Source organism: Sceloporus occidentalis, unplaced genomic scaffold (assembly GCF_023333645.1).
Source record: "Sceloporus occidentalis isolate IW3139 unplaced genomic scaffold, rSceOcc1.0.p SCAF_6, whole genome shotgun sequence".
NCBI classification, from domain to species: domain Eukaryota; kingdom Metazoa; phylum Chordata; class Lepidosauria; order Squamata; family Phrynosomatidae; genus Sceloporus; species Sceloporus occidentalis.
Genome location: NW_028316986.1, coordinates 18,752,223 through 18,765,279, shown reverse-complemented (window position 1 = coordinate 18,765,279; position 13,057 = coordinate 18,752,223). Strand labels below are relative to the sequence as shown.

Here is a 13,057-nt window from a genome sequence, read left to right as displayed (position 1 = left end):
CCAGGAGACGTATCATGTCCTCTATGTTCAAGGTCCAAGACTGGAGGAAAAAAAGAAAGTTACTTTCTTTTATCCCTGACAAGGAGAACCTTCCTGAAGCCTTTATTTTTTTATTTTTTCCCCTTTGGGTGCCTCTACAATGTAGAAATAATGCAGTTTGACACCACTTTAACTGTCATGGCTCCTTCCTACAGAATCCTGAGATGTGTAGTTTTGTGAGGCACCAGTCCTCTTTGGCAGAGAAGGCTAAAGACCTTGTAAAACTGCAAATCTCATTATTCCATAAGGTAGAGCTACAGCACTTAAAGTGATGCCAAACTGCATTGTAGATGCAACCTTTAAAGCCTTCTTCAGATAGGCTCTAGGGTTACTTTTACCCATCCCAGCCCCAGACTTGCCTTTTTCCTGCCCTCCAAACATGACCATATAGTGTCCAGTGAGAGGGTCCTCGGAGTGATGAGAATGATTGCCATCATCCTCTGGACCTCTGGGTGGCCCCCTGGAAGATCATAGAATCATAGAATTGTAGAGTTGGAAGAGACCACTAGGGCCATCCAGTCCAACCCCCTGCCATGCAGGAAATCACAATCAAAGCATCCCCGACAGATGGCCGTCCAGCCTCTGTTTGAAGACCTCAAAGGAAGGAGACTCCACCACACTCCGATGGAGTGTGTTCCACTGTCGGACAGCCCTTACTGTGAGGAAGTTCTTCCTAATGTTGAGCTGGAATCTCTTTTCCTGGAGCTTTCATCCATTGCTCCGGGTCCTAGTCTCTGGAGCAGCAGAAAACAAGCTTGTTCTCTCCTCAATATGACATCCCTTCAAATATTTAAACAGGGCTATCATATCACCTCTTAACCTTCTTTTCTCCAGGCTAAACATCCCCAGCTCCCTAAGTCGTTCCTCATAGGGAATGGTTTCCAGACCTTTTACCATTTTAGTCACCCTCCTTTGGACACGCTCCAGTTTCTCAACATCCTTTTTAAATTGTGCCCAGAACTGGACACAATATTCCAGGTGGGGTCTGACCAAAGCAGAATACAATGGCACTATTACTTCCCTTGATCTAGACAATATACTTCTATTGATGCAGCCTAAAATCGCATAGCCTTGTTAGCTGCCGCATCGCACTGTTGACTCATATTCAACTTATGGTCTACTTGGATTCCTAGATCCCTTTAACATGTAGTTTCATTCAGCCAGGTGTCCCCCATCCTGTATCTGTGCATTTCATTTTTCCGCCCTAAGTGCAGTACCTTACATTTCTCCGTGTTGAATTTCATTTTGTTAGTTTTGGCCCAGCTTTCTAGTCTATTCAGGTTATCTTGAATTTTGATCCTGTCCTCTGGAGTATTAGCTACTCCTCCTAATTTGGTGTCATCTGCAAATTTGATAAGTATGCCCCCAATTTTGTCCTCCAAGTCATTAATAAAGATGTTGAATAGCACTGGGCCCAGGACAGAGCCCTGTGGGACCCCACTGGTCACTTCTCTCCAGGATGAAAAGGAGCCATTGTTGAGCACCCTTTGGGTTCGGCCGGTCAACCAGTTACAAATCCATGTAACAGTTACCTTGTCTAGTCCACATTTTACAAGCTTGTTTGCAAGAATGTCATGGGAAACCTTGTCAAAGGCCTTACTGAAATCAAGATATACTATATCCACAGCATTCGCTTAATCTACCAAGCTGGTAATTTTATCAAAGAAAGAGATCAGATTTGTCTGGCATGACTTCTTTCTCTGAAACCCATGTTGAGTTTTTGTGATTATGGAATTGCCATCTAGATGTTCACAGACTCTTTGTTTAATGATCTGCTCCAGAATCTTTCCTGGTATTGATGTCAGACTAACTGGACGATAATTGTTGGGATCCTATTTTTCCCCGTTTTGAAGATGGGGACAACGTTTGCCCTCCTCCAGTCTGCTGGGACTTCTCCAGTTTTCAAAGATTATTGCCAATGGCTCCGATATTACATTTGCCAGTTCTTTTAATATCCTTGGATGGAGTTCATCTGGTCCCGGAGACTTAAATTCATTTAGATTAACAAGGTGTTCCTCTACTATCTCTTTACTTATTCTGTGCTGAAATTCCCTATTCTGTCCTCTGCTCCATTATCCTCAGGTTGAGCACCCTTTTCCTTTTTTAAGAAGACTGAGGCAAAGAAGGTGTTGAGTAATTCTGCCTTTTCTCTTTCTTCTGTTAGCATTTTGCCATCTTCTCCACGCAGTGGCCCTACCTTTTCCTTCTTCTTCCTTTTGCTGTGGACATATCCAAAAAATCCCTTTTTATTCTTTTTAACCTCTCTAGCAAGCCTGAGTTCATTCTGTGCTTTAGCTTTTCTGACTTTACCCCTACACATGCCTGCTATTTCTTTGAATTCCTTTTTCGGGATTTCCCCCTTTTTCCATTTCTTATACATGCTCCATTTCAAACTTAGCTCGGTTGAAAGTTCCTTAGTCATCCATCCTGGTTTCTTGAGACACCCCTGATTGTTCTTTCTCACTGGAACTGTTTGAAACTGTGCCTTCAGTATCTCTCTTTTAAGAAACTCCCATCCATCTTGAACTCCCTTCTCTTTTAATATTGTTGACCATGGGATCACACCCAGTATTTCTTTAAGTTTACTAAAGTCGGCTTTCCTAAAGTCTAGAATGTGTGTCTGACTATGCCTGGCTTCTCCTTTCCATTGTATAACAAACTCCAGGAGAGCATGGTCACTCCCGCCTAAGGATCCCACCACTTGCACTCCATTGACTAGGTCATCCCTGTTGGTTAGGATCATATCCAAAATAGCTGATCCCCTTGTTGCCTCTTCCACCTTTTGGACAAAGAAGTTGTCTCCAAGGCAAGTGAGGAATTTGCTAGACCTTGAGGATTTTGCTGAGTTTGACTTCCAGCAAATATCAGGATAGTTGAAGTCACCCATCACTACTACATCTCTCCTTTCTGAGTGTGTGGTTATCTGTTCTAGAAAGACATCATCCAATTCCTCAGTCTGACTTGGGGGTCTGTAATAATAATAATAATAATAATAATAATAATAATAATAATGATGTTTATTTATATACCGCTTTTCCAAATTAGATCAAAGCGGTGTACAACAGGAAGTACAATACAAAGTAAACAAACAAACAAACAAACATAACAGGCCTCTCTCCCCCTCAAGATGGTGGTCGGAAGAGGGCTCTTAGTCTTTCAGGCCAGGCCTCTCTCTCCCCAAGATGGTGGTCGGAAGGAGAGCTTTTCTTACAGGCAGGCAGTTGGAACTTGCCTGCCTCTCTCCCCTCAAGATGGTGGTCGGAAGGAGGGCTTTTCTTCTTACAGGCAGGCAGTTGGAGCTTGCCTGCCTCTCTCCCCTCAAGATGGTGGTCGGAAGGAGGGCATTTCTTCTTACAGGCAGGCAGTTGGAGCTTGCCTGCCTCTCTCCCCTCAAGATGGTGGTCGGAAGGAGGGCTTTTCTTCTTACAGGCAGGCAGTTGGAGCTTGCCTGCCTCTCTCCCCTCAAGATGGTGGTCGGAAGGAGGGCTTTTCTTCTTACAGGCAGGCAGTTGGAGCTTGCCTGCCTCTCTCCCCTCAAGATGGTGGTCGGAAGGAGGGCTTTTCTTCTTACAGGCAGGCAGTTGGAGCTTGCCTGCCTCTCTCCCCTCAAGATGGTGGTCGGAAGGAGGGCTTTTCTTCTTACAGGCAGGCAGTTGGAGCTTGCCTGCCTCTCTCCCCTCAAGATGGTGGTCGGAAGGAGGGCTTTTCTTCTTACAGGCAGGCAGTTGGAGCTTGCCTGCCTCTCTCCCCTCAAGATGGTGGTCGGAAGGAGGGCTTTTCTTCTTACAGGCAGGCAGTTGGAGCTTGCCTGCCTCTCTCCCCTCAAGATGGTGGTCGGAAGGAGGGCTTTTCTTCTTACAGGCAGGCAGTTGGAGCTTGCCTGCCTCTCTCCCCTCAAGATGGTGGTCGGAAGGAGGGCTTTTCTTCTTACAGGCAGGCAGTTGGAGCTTGCCTGCCTCTCTCCCCTCAAGATGGTGGTCGGAAGGAGGGCTTTTCTTCTTACAGGCAGGCAGTTGGAGCTTGCCTGCCTCTCTCCCCTCAAGATGGTGGTCGGAAGGAGGGCTTTTCTTCTTACAGGCAGGCAGTTGGAGCTTGCCTGCCTCTCTCCCCTCAAGATGGTGGTCGGAAGGAGGGCTTTTCTTCTTACAGGCAGGCAGTTGGAGCTTGCCTGCCTCTCTCCCCTCAAGATGGTGGTCGGAAGGAGGGCTTTTCTTCTTACAGGCAGGCAGTTGGAGCTTGCCTGCCTCTCTCCCCTCAAGATGGTGGTCGGAAGGAGGGCTTTTCTTCTTACAGGCAGGCAGTTGGAGCTTGCCTGCCTCTCTCCCCTCAAGATGGTGGTCGGAAGGAGGGCTTTTCTTCTTCCAGGCAGGCAGTTGGAGCTTGCCTGCCTCTCTCCCACCCCAAGATGGTGGCTGAAGGGAGGGCTTTTCTTCTTCCAGGCAGGCAGTTGGAGCTTGCCTGCCTCTCTCCCACCCCAAGATGGTGGCTGAAGGGAGGGCTTTTCTTCTTACAGGCAGGCAGTTGGAGCTTGCCTGCCTCTCTCCCACCCCAAGATGGTGGCTATTAATTAGTAGACTCCCACAATGACATCCTTGTTGTTACCCTGCCCTTTAATTTTTTATCCAGATGCTCTCCACCTGGCTTCCAGGATTGATGTCCTGGATCTCTTCACTGGTGTAAATGTCCCTGACATATAAGGCTATTCCTCCTCCTTTGGCCTATTTCTCTGGAGGATGTCTGCCTCATGTGCCAGCAATCGGTATATAGCCAGCATTAATCCATTCAGCAGTCCTGTATCCTCTTACCTACATGGCAGTGCCAGCGAGACAGGGTGCAGCAGAGCAAGGATCGGGTTGTAGAGGCAGCTAAGCAAGGATTGCCACTGCTGTCTGTGTCAGAAGAACAGAGGCATTAGCAGCAGTGATCCTCTCTGCATGGCTGTCCCTTCCCATTAGCCAATGTCCATAGAGGGGGTGGAGATGGAGATAGGATTGACACCACCTTTGCTTATATTCTTCTTTTGTTTGATAGCGGTAATCCTCCTTGCTCAGTTGACTCAATCCCCTCCCATTGGGAACTACAATAGCCATCCGGGGGGGGGGGGAGGGCAACAGCCAAGCAAGGATCACAGGTGTTGCCTGCGTCAGAAGAGCACAAGTAGTGATAGTGGAGATCCTTCTTGCTCAGCAGCCCCCTTGGCCATCCATATAGGGATCAGGGGGACAGCAAGAGAGGATTGCTGCCACCAGGATGGAAAGATTTGTCACTGTCTGAGTTTGTCTTTAGCTACTGCACAGTAGTTGAAAGCATGCCTGCAGTGAGGAAAAAATGGATTACAATTATTTGCCATTTCCCATGGGAATGCATAATAGGAAGAAGCAATCCCTTACATAAGTTACGTTTTTGGATTAGAGTTTCCCTGAAGAGAGAGCATTGACAGGTAACATGATGTGTTGTTTGTAGTTAACTGTCCTCAAGTAGATCTCAACCCATGGTGACCCTGTGGGTGAGGCATCTCCAAGACTCCCTGTCCTCCACTGCTCTGCTTAATTTCTACAAATCCATACCCATGATCTCCTTAATAAGAGTCCATCCATCTAGCATGTGGCCTTCCCCTCTTTCTACTCCCCTCATTTCCTAGCATTATTGTTTTTTCCAATGAGTCGTGCCTTCTCATGGTGTGTCCAGAGTACGACTCATTGGAAAAAACAATTTTGTCATCTTGGCTTCCAGGGAGATTTCTGGCTTGATTTGCTTTAGGACCCATTTGTTTGTCTTCTTAGCTGTCCAGGGTATCCTCAGGACTCCTCTCCAGCATCACATGTTGAATGAATTGATTTTCCTCCTATCTTCTTTCTTCTCTGTCCAGCTCTCACAGCCATATATGGCAATAGGGAATACAATGCTTTGTATAATTCTGACTTTTGTGTTCAGTTGTATATTTTCACATTTTAGAATCTTTTCTAGTTCTTTCATAGCTGCCCTCCCCATTCTTAATCTTCTGATTTTCTGACTGCAGTTCCTGTTTCTATCTATGTTTGCTCCCAGGTATGAGAACTCTTTTACTACTTCTATTTCTTCATTGTCTAGGTTAAATTTGAGGTGACATGATAGCCACCTCTAAATATCTGAACAGATCTCATATTGAAGATGGAGCCAGCTTGTTTTCTGCTGCTCCAGGGACTAGAACATGAACCAATGACAAGAAAAGAGATTCTATCTAAACATTAGGAAGAACTTTACTGCAAGAGCTATTTGACAATGAAATAGACCGCCCCAGAGGGTGGTACACCCCCATTTTCTGGTCTTTAAACAGAGGTTGGATAGACATCTTTCAAGATGGGCATGAGGTTGAACCAGATGACCCTTGCGGTCTCTTTTCATTTCTATGATTTTATGGACCTTATAAGATGGGGAAAATTGGGGAGAAATCAAGGGCGATTATCCCATGCAAAACACAATATCACAATTACATACCACTATTAAACAGGAAATAAACAGCAACAAATCATTTTTTGGATTTCCCTGTGAATGATTTGTTGCTGTTTATTGCCTGTTTAATAGCACTGTCATGTGAAAATCTTAATTGTGCCCTCAAGTTTTGCATGGGATAATCGCTGTTTAAACCCCCGATTTTGCCCAATTCCCCCCATGTGGTAAGGTCCACTGACCATCCTTGTTAGAGGATTTGGGGAGTTGTTAATCTAAACCACCTCTCCTTCCAATTTTGATTGACACATACGTACCCATTTTTCAAATTCTTTTAAATTTTGTGATTCTTCTTTTTCAGGACCCATTAAATTCTGGTGATGATGTTAGTGAGCAGGAAACACCGGATGTGTTTGACACTGATAATATAATCGTGTGTCAGTATGATAAGGTACAGTATAGAACATTATCTCTTCAACTTATTTATTTAAAATATGTTTAGATCATCTCCAACAGTGCATAGGATTCTAGGGTGGTTTATTAAACTGGCAAATGAAAATACAACAATAAAAAACACCATTAGACCTCTTAATTCTTTACAACATGCACAAGTTAAAATGCCTTGGGTGAACAAAACCAGTTTAGCCAGACGCTGAAAAGACGCTGCAGACCATGCCATTGCTCCTAGTGGAATCAGAAGTAACATCACATTGCTTCTGGTTCCAATATTCATCTGAAATATCATGTTTTTAAAGGTTTTCCACGGCTGTGGGGGACAGTGTGGGTGAAGGAGAAATAAAGCACCATGTTTTTGTGGGAGTTTGGGTGTGGTTTTTTTTGTGTATTTTGGCTAATGATTTGGCTGAACCCCCCCCCCCCCCCAAGATTGAAGGCATCAGGAAGTCAGCATTGTGTTGTGATTTGAGCTCTGGGAGACCAGAGGTCGAATCCCCGCTCATCCATGGAAACCCATGGGGTGACCTTGAGCAAGCCACACTCTCTCAGCCTCAGAGGATGGCAATGACAAACCTTCTCTGAAGAAATGTGCCACGAAAACACCATTATAGGTTGACCTTAAGGTCACCATAAATTGGAGAAGACTGGAAAGTACACAACAACAAAAACAAGAGGGCATCAGAATGACAAACAAAGGTCCTGAGGATCGCATGCAATCTATTGGCCACACTCCTCCCCTGCCCCCCCACATTATGAGGCGCAAGCTCCATACCAATGGTGCCACTGGCAAAAAAGCAGTCCCCTTTGCTGGCATATATGGTCTCTCTGGTAAAGGCACCTATACCAGAAGTGCTTCTGGTATCTGGGTACCAAGGCAAGCTCTAGATCTAGAATCTTGTATTGGGCATGGAAGCAAGTGGGGGAAGTTGTAATAAAATTGGAATAATACACAGTACGTACAACTGGTTCTACCCGTCAGAGATGTGCAACTCACACTGTGCACCATTGGAAACTTTTGAGTTCCCTTTGTTTTGTAAAACATTGTAGAAAACAATGTACCAATCTTTGGCATTGCTATTTTTCTGGTGTAGCAAATAAAGTGTACTCATTACTTCTAAAGAGGTAGCGTGATGTTATAGTTTGGGTGCTGGACTCTGGGGACCAGGTTTCAAATCCTAATCCATCCATGGAAATCCTCTAGGTGACCTTGGGCAAGTCACACACTCAGAGCCCAGAGAAGGGAAGTAGGAAACCTGCTCTGAACAAATCTTGCCCAGAAAATTCTGTGATAGGTTCACCTTAGGGTTGCCATAAGCTGGAAACAATTTGATAGCACACAACAATAAGAACATTACTTCTATTTTTTTTAATGGAGAGGTATCATTTGTGGAGATTTTTGGCCCCCTTTCCATTTTTTAAAAATATACCTTTGAAAACTGCAATGGTGGCAATAAGGGTGATGATAGAAAGGAATCAGCCACTAAGGTAATACTATTGCATTACTCTTAAAATAAATAACACTGTATTATTTTAAAATACAATTGAATGTTCTTGTATGTGTGATGTAGGGAAGCCTTAGTGCTTTTGGTTTTGGTGTTTAAATTCTCCTTCGAGCAGCTCTTTATTTTCCATCAGTTCTAAAGAAAATCAGGGTTGCTTTTAGTAGATTTTCTAATCAGCAGGATTTAAAGGTTCTCGTAAGCTATTTCTGAGAGACCCTGCCGTTTGCTTTTTTTAAACCCAGGTTCAGCGAAGCAAGAACAGATGGAAGTTCTATCTGAAAGATGGTGTGATGTGCTTTGGGGGAAAGGACTATGTTTTTTCCAAAGCTATTGGAGACGCAGAATGGTGAGAGGTACTGCAAAAATACTGCAGTGCTATTATTATTATTATCTTAATTAAACAATGTACTGTAATGTTCAGTGAGAGGAAACTGAAAATCTTTTGTTCTGAAATGCTGAACGTGAAAAGAAATTTCACATATGATGTATGACTGTGTAAAAATAAATAAATAAATATATCCTGCATTAACAGTGACTGCATATTGATCAATATTGTCTCTGGAGCCATATTATATATATATATGCATAGGTGTTGCACTTAGCTTTTATTAACAAGCACATTAGTTTATGGAGAGTTCCGGGGTACAAACAGCCTGGAGAAAAGTTTCCATACTTTGCAGAGATTCTTGGCTTCCCAGAAGGGAGGGCAAATCTCTGGACCTGTACACAGGAGCCAAAGGCCCGTGTTCCTCTGTCCTTACATTGTCATAAATGGGCACCACAGGTCAATAGCCCTAGGCCTGGATTGGCCAGTCTGGATAACAGTCTGGAGGTCCCAGACCAATCCCTGCTCCAAGGATCCTTAATGTGGGACAAAAATACTGACTATTTGCCTCAGAGTTTCTCCAAAAGTTTGCGGCACTAGCTGGCAAACCACATGCCCTGCACACTCCTTACCCTCTGGTGTTGTTGCAACATCCCTGAAGGTCCCCACCATAGCCTGTGACATTGGATGGGGGCACCAGCATCCCATTTCCATCCTTATGGGCTGTGAAGGGAGCCTTCAGGGAAGATGCTACAGCAGAGGCAGGTAAATGGCAGAAGGTGACAGCAGCACTATGGTACAGCAGCAGATGAGCATGTGAACACCACTGTGCTGGTCTGGGGACTGACCCGCATCAAAACCAGGGGCAGGATACCATGGGTTTGGCCTGTGGTATCCTGGCTGTCTTCTCAGGCCCTCTGTGAGTAGAGTAATCCACCCACCAGATGATCTATCCATTTTACCTTTAGGCCAAAAGTCTCCCCAGAAATTACTATTAGTAGAACTTAGCCCAAAGGGGCTGCAGGTAAGAAGTTAGAAGAACATTAGAACAGCTCTGCTGGTTTCAAATAAAGACCTATCTAGTCCATGGAGATCACCTACATTTCACATTAACATCAGTTTGATAGTACTTTAACTGCCATGACCCCATCCTACAAAATCATGGTGCGTGTAGTTTTGTGCAGTACTTAGAGTTGTCTAGAGCACTGTTTTGAACTATATTAAAGCACTCTGGTAGAAAATTCTAAATATTGCATAAAACTACTGATATAAATCCCAGGATTCCATAGAACATGGAATTTTATGATGGAAGACTTTTAAAAAACCCCAAACCATTTCCCTCATGTCTTCACCTGAAAAGGCTCCATGCATCTCTTGAAGAAGTACCTTTATAACCAAGTTGAGCTCCCCTGTACTCTTTAACTGTATAAAAAGGCAATTTTTTAGAGCAAGAAATACATTTCCAGCCATCTCCAACTCTGTATTTTGGGGGATGGGGGTGGTATTTTTAGCAGTCCAAGTGCCACGTGAAGAGTACTAAGGGCAGAATATTATTTCCTGAAACCATCACATTTGCCTACCTTATCTTAGGCCCGGTACATACCTTGCAGAATATCCGGAGCGGCAGCGGTCCTTTTTTCCCTGGAGGGAAGCCGCAGCTGCCAAATCGTGTGGCTTCCCTTCGGTGGAAAACAAACCTGTGGGTTCTTTTAAAGCTGCAGCGGCGGCGTAACAAGTGTGCCACTGGCGCACTGGTTATGTAAGCGCCGCACGGTAATGTGCGGATGCCATGCAGCGCTTACGTAACAGTGTCGGCACCCGTTAACACAGGGTGCCGCCATTGTTATGGCGCTGGAATGTACTAGGGTTAGGGACTGTGCGGTTGCTATGCAGTCTCCTTACCCTAGTACGGTGCCAGCACAGCGCCCTTCAGTTATATTGGGCAGAGCAAAATAGGATGCATTTAAAATGCAGTTGTGTATTTCAGACATACTTGGAAAGCAAATGTTCTCCCCTCTGCCTTCATTTTAATGACTAGCAGAAATGTATACTCAGAAACGGAGTCAGGTTGGTCCCAGTAGATGCATGACTGTGAATATCTTCAAATCCCTTTTCATGCTATTTTACTGAAGGGCATTATGTGTAAGGGAGAAACTAACCTCTCTCATCTACTTATTACAATGCAGATCTCTGCTTTCAAGGCCAGATTCACTACAACAATTAAGAATATGCTCCAGAATTAATGGATTTGTCTTTTGCATTAGATATTTTGTGCATAATTGCTTCTGGAGTTTTGCACATTTTAAATCTGACCCAGTTTCAATTTTCCTCTAATCATATTTATGCTTTGCTGTTTGGAGTAGAAATTGGTAATGAATTACGTTCTTTGCTAGTTTGCCATTTAAAAAATAAAAAATAAAATAAAATAAAATAAAATAAAAATCCAGCAGCATTATGAACTATGAATTTTGTATGGTTTTTTTTACTCACCAGGAGTGCTTGCTGAAGAGTTGAAATCTTAAAGTTTAATCAGCATATAGTGCATAAGCAAGTAGGAAAGGAGTAATCTACAAATAGCTGTACATTCTGTGTTGCTTTCCATTCTTTACATAACTGTGTTAATTTGGAGCAGTATGCAAAGTGATATTCTTGCACCTTTGAGTCTAAATGCGAGAAATTTGTAGCATAAGCTTTTATAGATTGAGTCTGCATCCTCTGATGCATGGAATGATGTACTTATAGACATCTATTTATTATTGTCTATTTATAGATAGAGGTATCCCTGTTTGGTGGATTTTTGATGTTACTGGTACTTATAGACAGACATTTGGCTCATCAAATGGCAAGTGTGCGTATAACAGAAATGCAAAGCCTGTGGGTAAGATGGTGAGATGACAAGTTCAGTTTTAATGATGGTTGTTGGGGGACAAGGTCATCACAGGACCTAATCACATTGTCCATGACATGAGAGGTGCTTCAACTTGCTCATCCTCTAATATGACTTATCTCACCCTCTACCAATAATGCCCTACAGCACTCTGCATTGGGCAAACAAGCCAGTCTCTGCATCAGACGATAAGTTGACATAAGTCAGACATTAGCAATGGGAATACACAAAAACCAAGACAAAAATCAGTTGCAAAGCATTTCAGTCTTCCTGGACATTCCAGCTCAGACCTCAGAACAACAGTCCTTGAACTAAAAACCTTCAAAGGAAGGTTAGAAACAAAAAACAGCAAAATTGGAACATATCCATAAATTCCAGTCCATCAACCGTGAGTTGAATAGAGACAATGGTTTCCTGGCAAACTACACATATTACAAAGCTAGTTAACACTGCCGCCTCATGAAGGCTGTCTTGCCCATTTTATCACAACTCCTTTCTGGTTTCCAGCCAGCATCATACTATATTCCAAGAATTCTTTCTACCATTCATACGGTTATTTACACATCTTGGCTTTAAGCAATATCTTCTCCCCAACTTTGTCTCACAACAACCATTCTTAAAACTGAACTTGTCATCTTATCACTATACCCACAAATTTAAATTTCTATTATTCACACAGACAATTCATACGCATAAATGTCTGTCTATAAGCACTTCATGCCATCCATCTGATAAAGCCGATTCAGTCTACGAAAGTTTATGCTGCAAACATCTTTCTTTCAGTTAGTCTCAAGGATGCTACTCTTCTTTGCTACTGCTCTTTGGAAAAAAGAATTTCAGAAGCATCCATTCTCTCCCCTAATTTGCAGTGAGGATAGGCTGCCAAGTAGACACATTTTTCAAAGGAGAACAGCAAATGTGATGCTACTCAATGTACTTCTTAGCCATGCTCAAAATGGAAGACCATTTTGGAATTCCTCTTGGACAGAAGGTTGAACTGTAGGACATGTCCTAGAAAAGGAGGATGTCTGATCCCCCTAACTCTGGCCATGTTGACCCTTGATACCAGTCCTGTTCACATTTGTGCTTCAAATGTAGAGTTAGCTGTGATTAAAGTTTCAGGTTCAGTCCCTGACATCTCTGTCAGTCATTGGAATTGTGGACAGCATGGAGCTCAACGAACCAACTGGGTCCTTTCCCAATACACCATTCTAGCACTATGAATCTACTTTATCTGCTATGGTTCCATCTTACAGAATCCTGGGATTTGTAGTTTAGGGAGGGTTACTTTGACTTCTCTGCCAGATAGCTGTCGTACCTCACCAAATTACAGATCCTATGATTCCATAAGAAGCAGCTGTAGCAATTAAAGTGGAATCATAGTTCTTTAATTTTGTAGTGTAAAATCTTCTTGGTGCA

At 43.4% G+C, this 13,057-nt stretch overlaps 1 protein-coding gene across 2 annotated transcripts in view; it reads left to right on the top strand.

Annotated features, from left to right (window-relative positions):
* Positions 1 to 8,932, top strand: part of GTF2A1L (general transcription factor IIA subunit 1 like) — a 30,204-nt gene extending 21,272 nt beyond the window's left edge. For both annotated transcript variants that reach the window (XM_089528968.1, XM_089528967.1), the window contains 2 exons: positions 6,830 to 6,919; positions 8,669 to 8,932. In XM_089528968.1, the coding sequence (XP_089385094.1) occupies positions 6,830 to 6,919; positions 8,669 to 8,776 (198 nt within the window). In that variant the 3' untranslated portion in view covers positions 8,777 to 8,932. The remainder of the gene's footprint in view (positions 1 to 6,829; positions 6,920 to 8,668) is intronic.
* Positions 8,933 to 13,057: the final 4,125 nt, after the last annotated feature.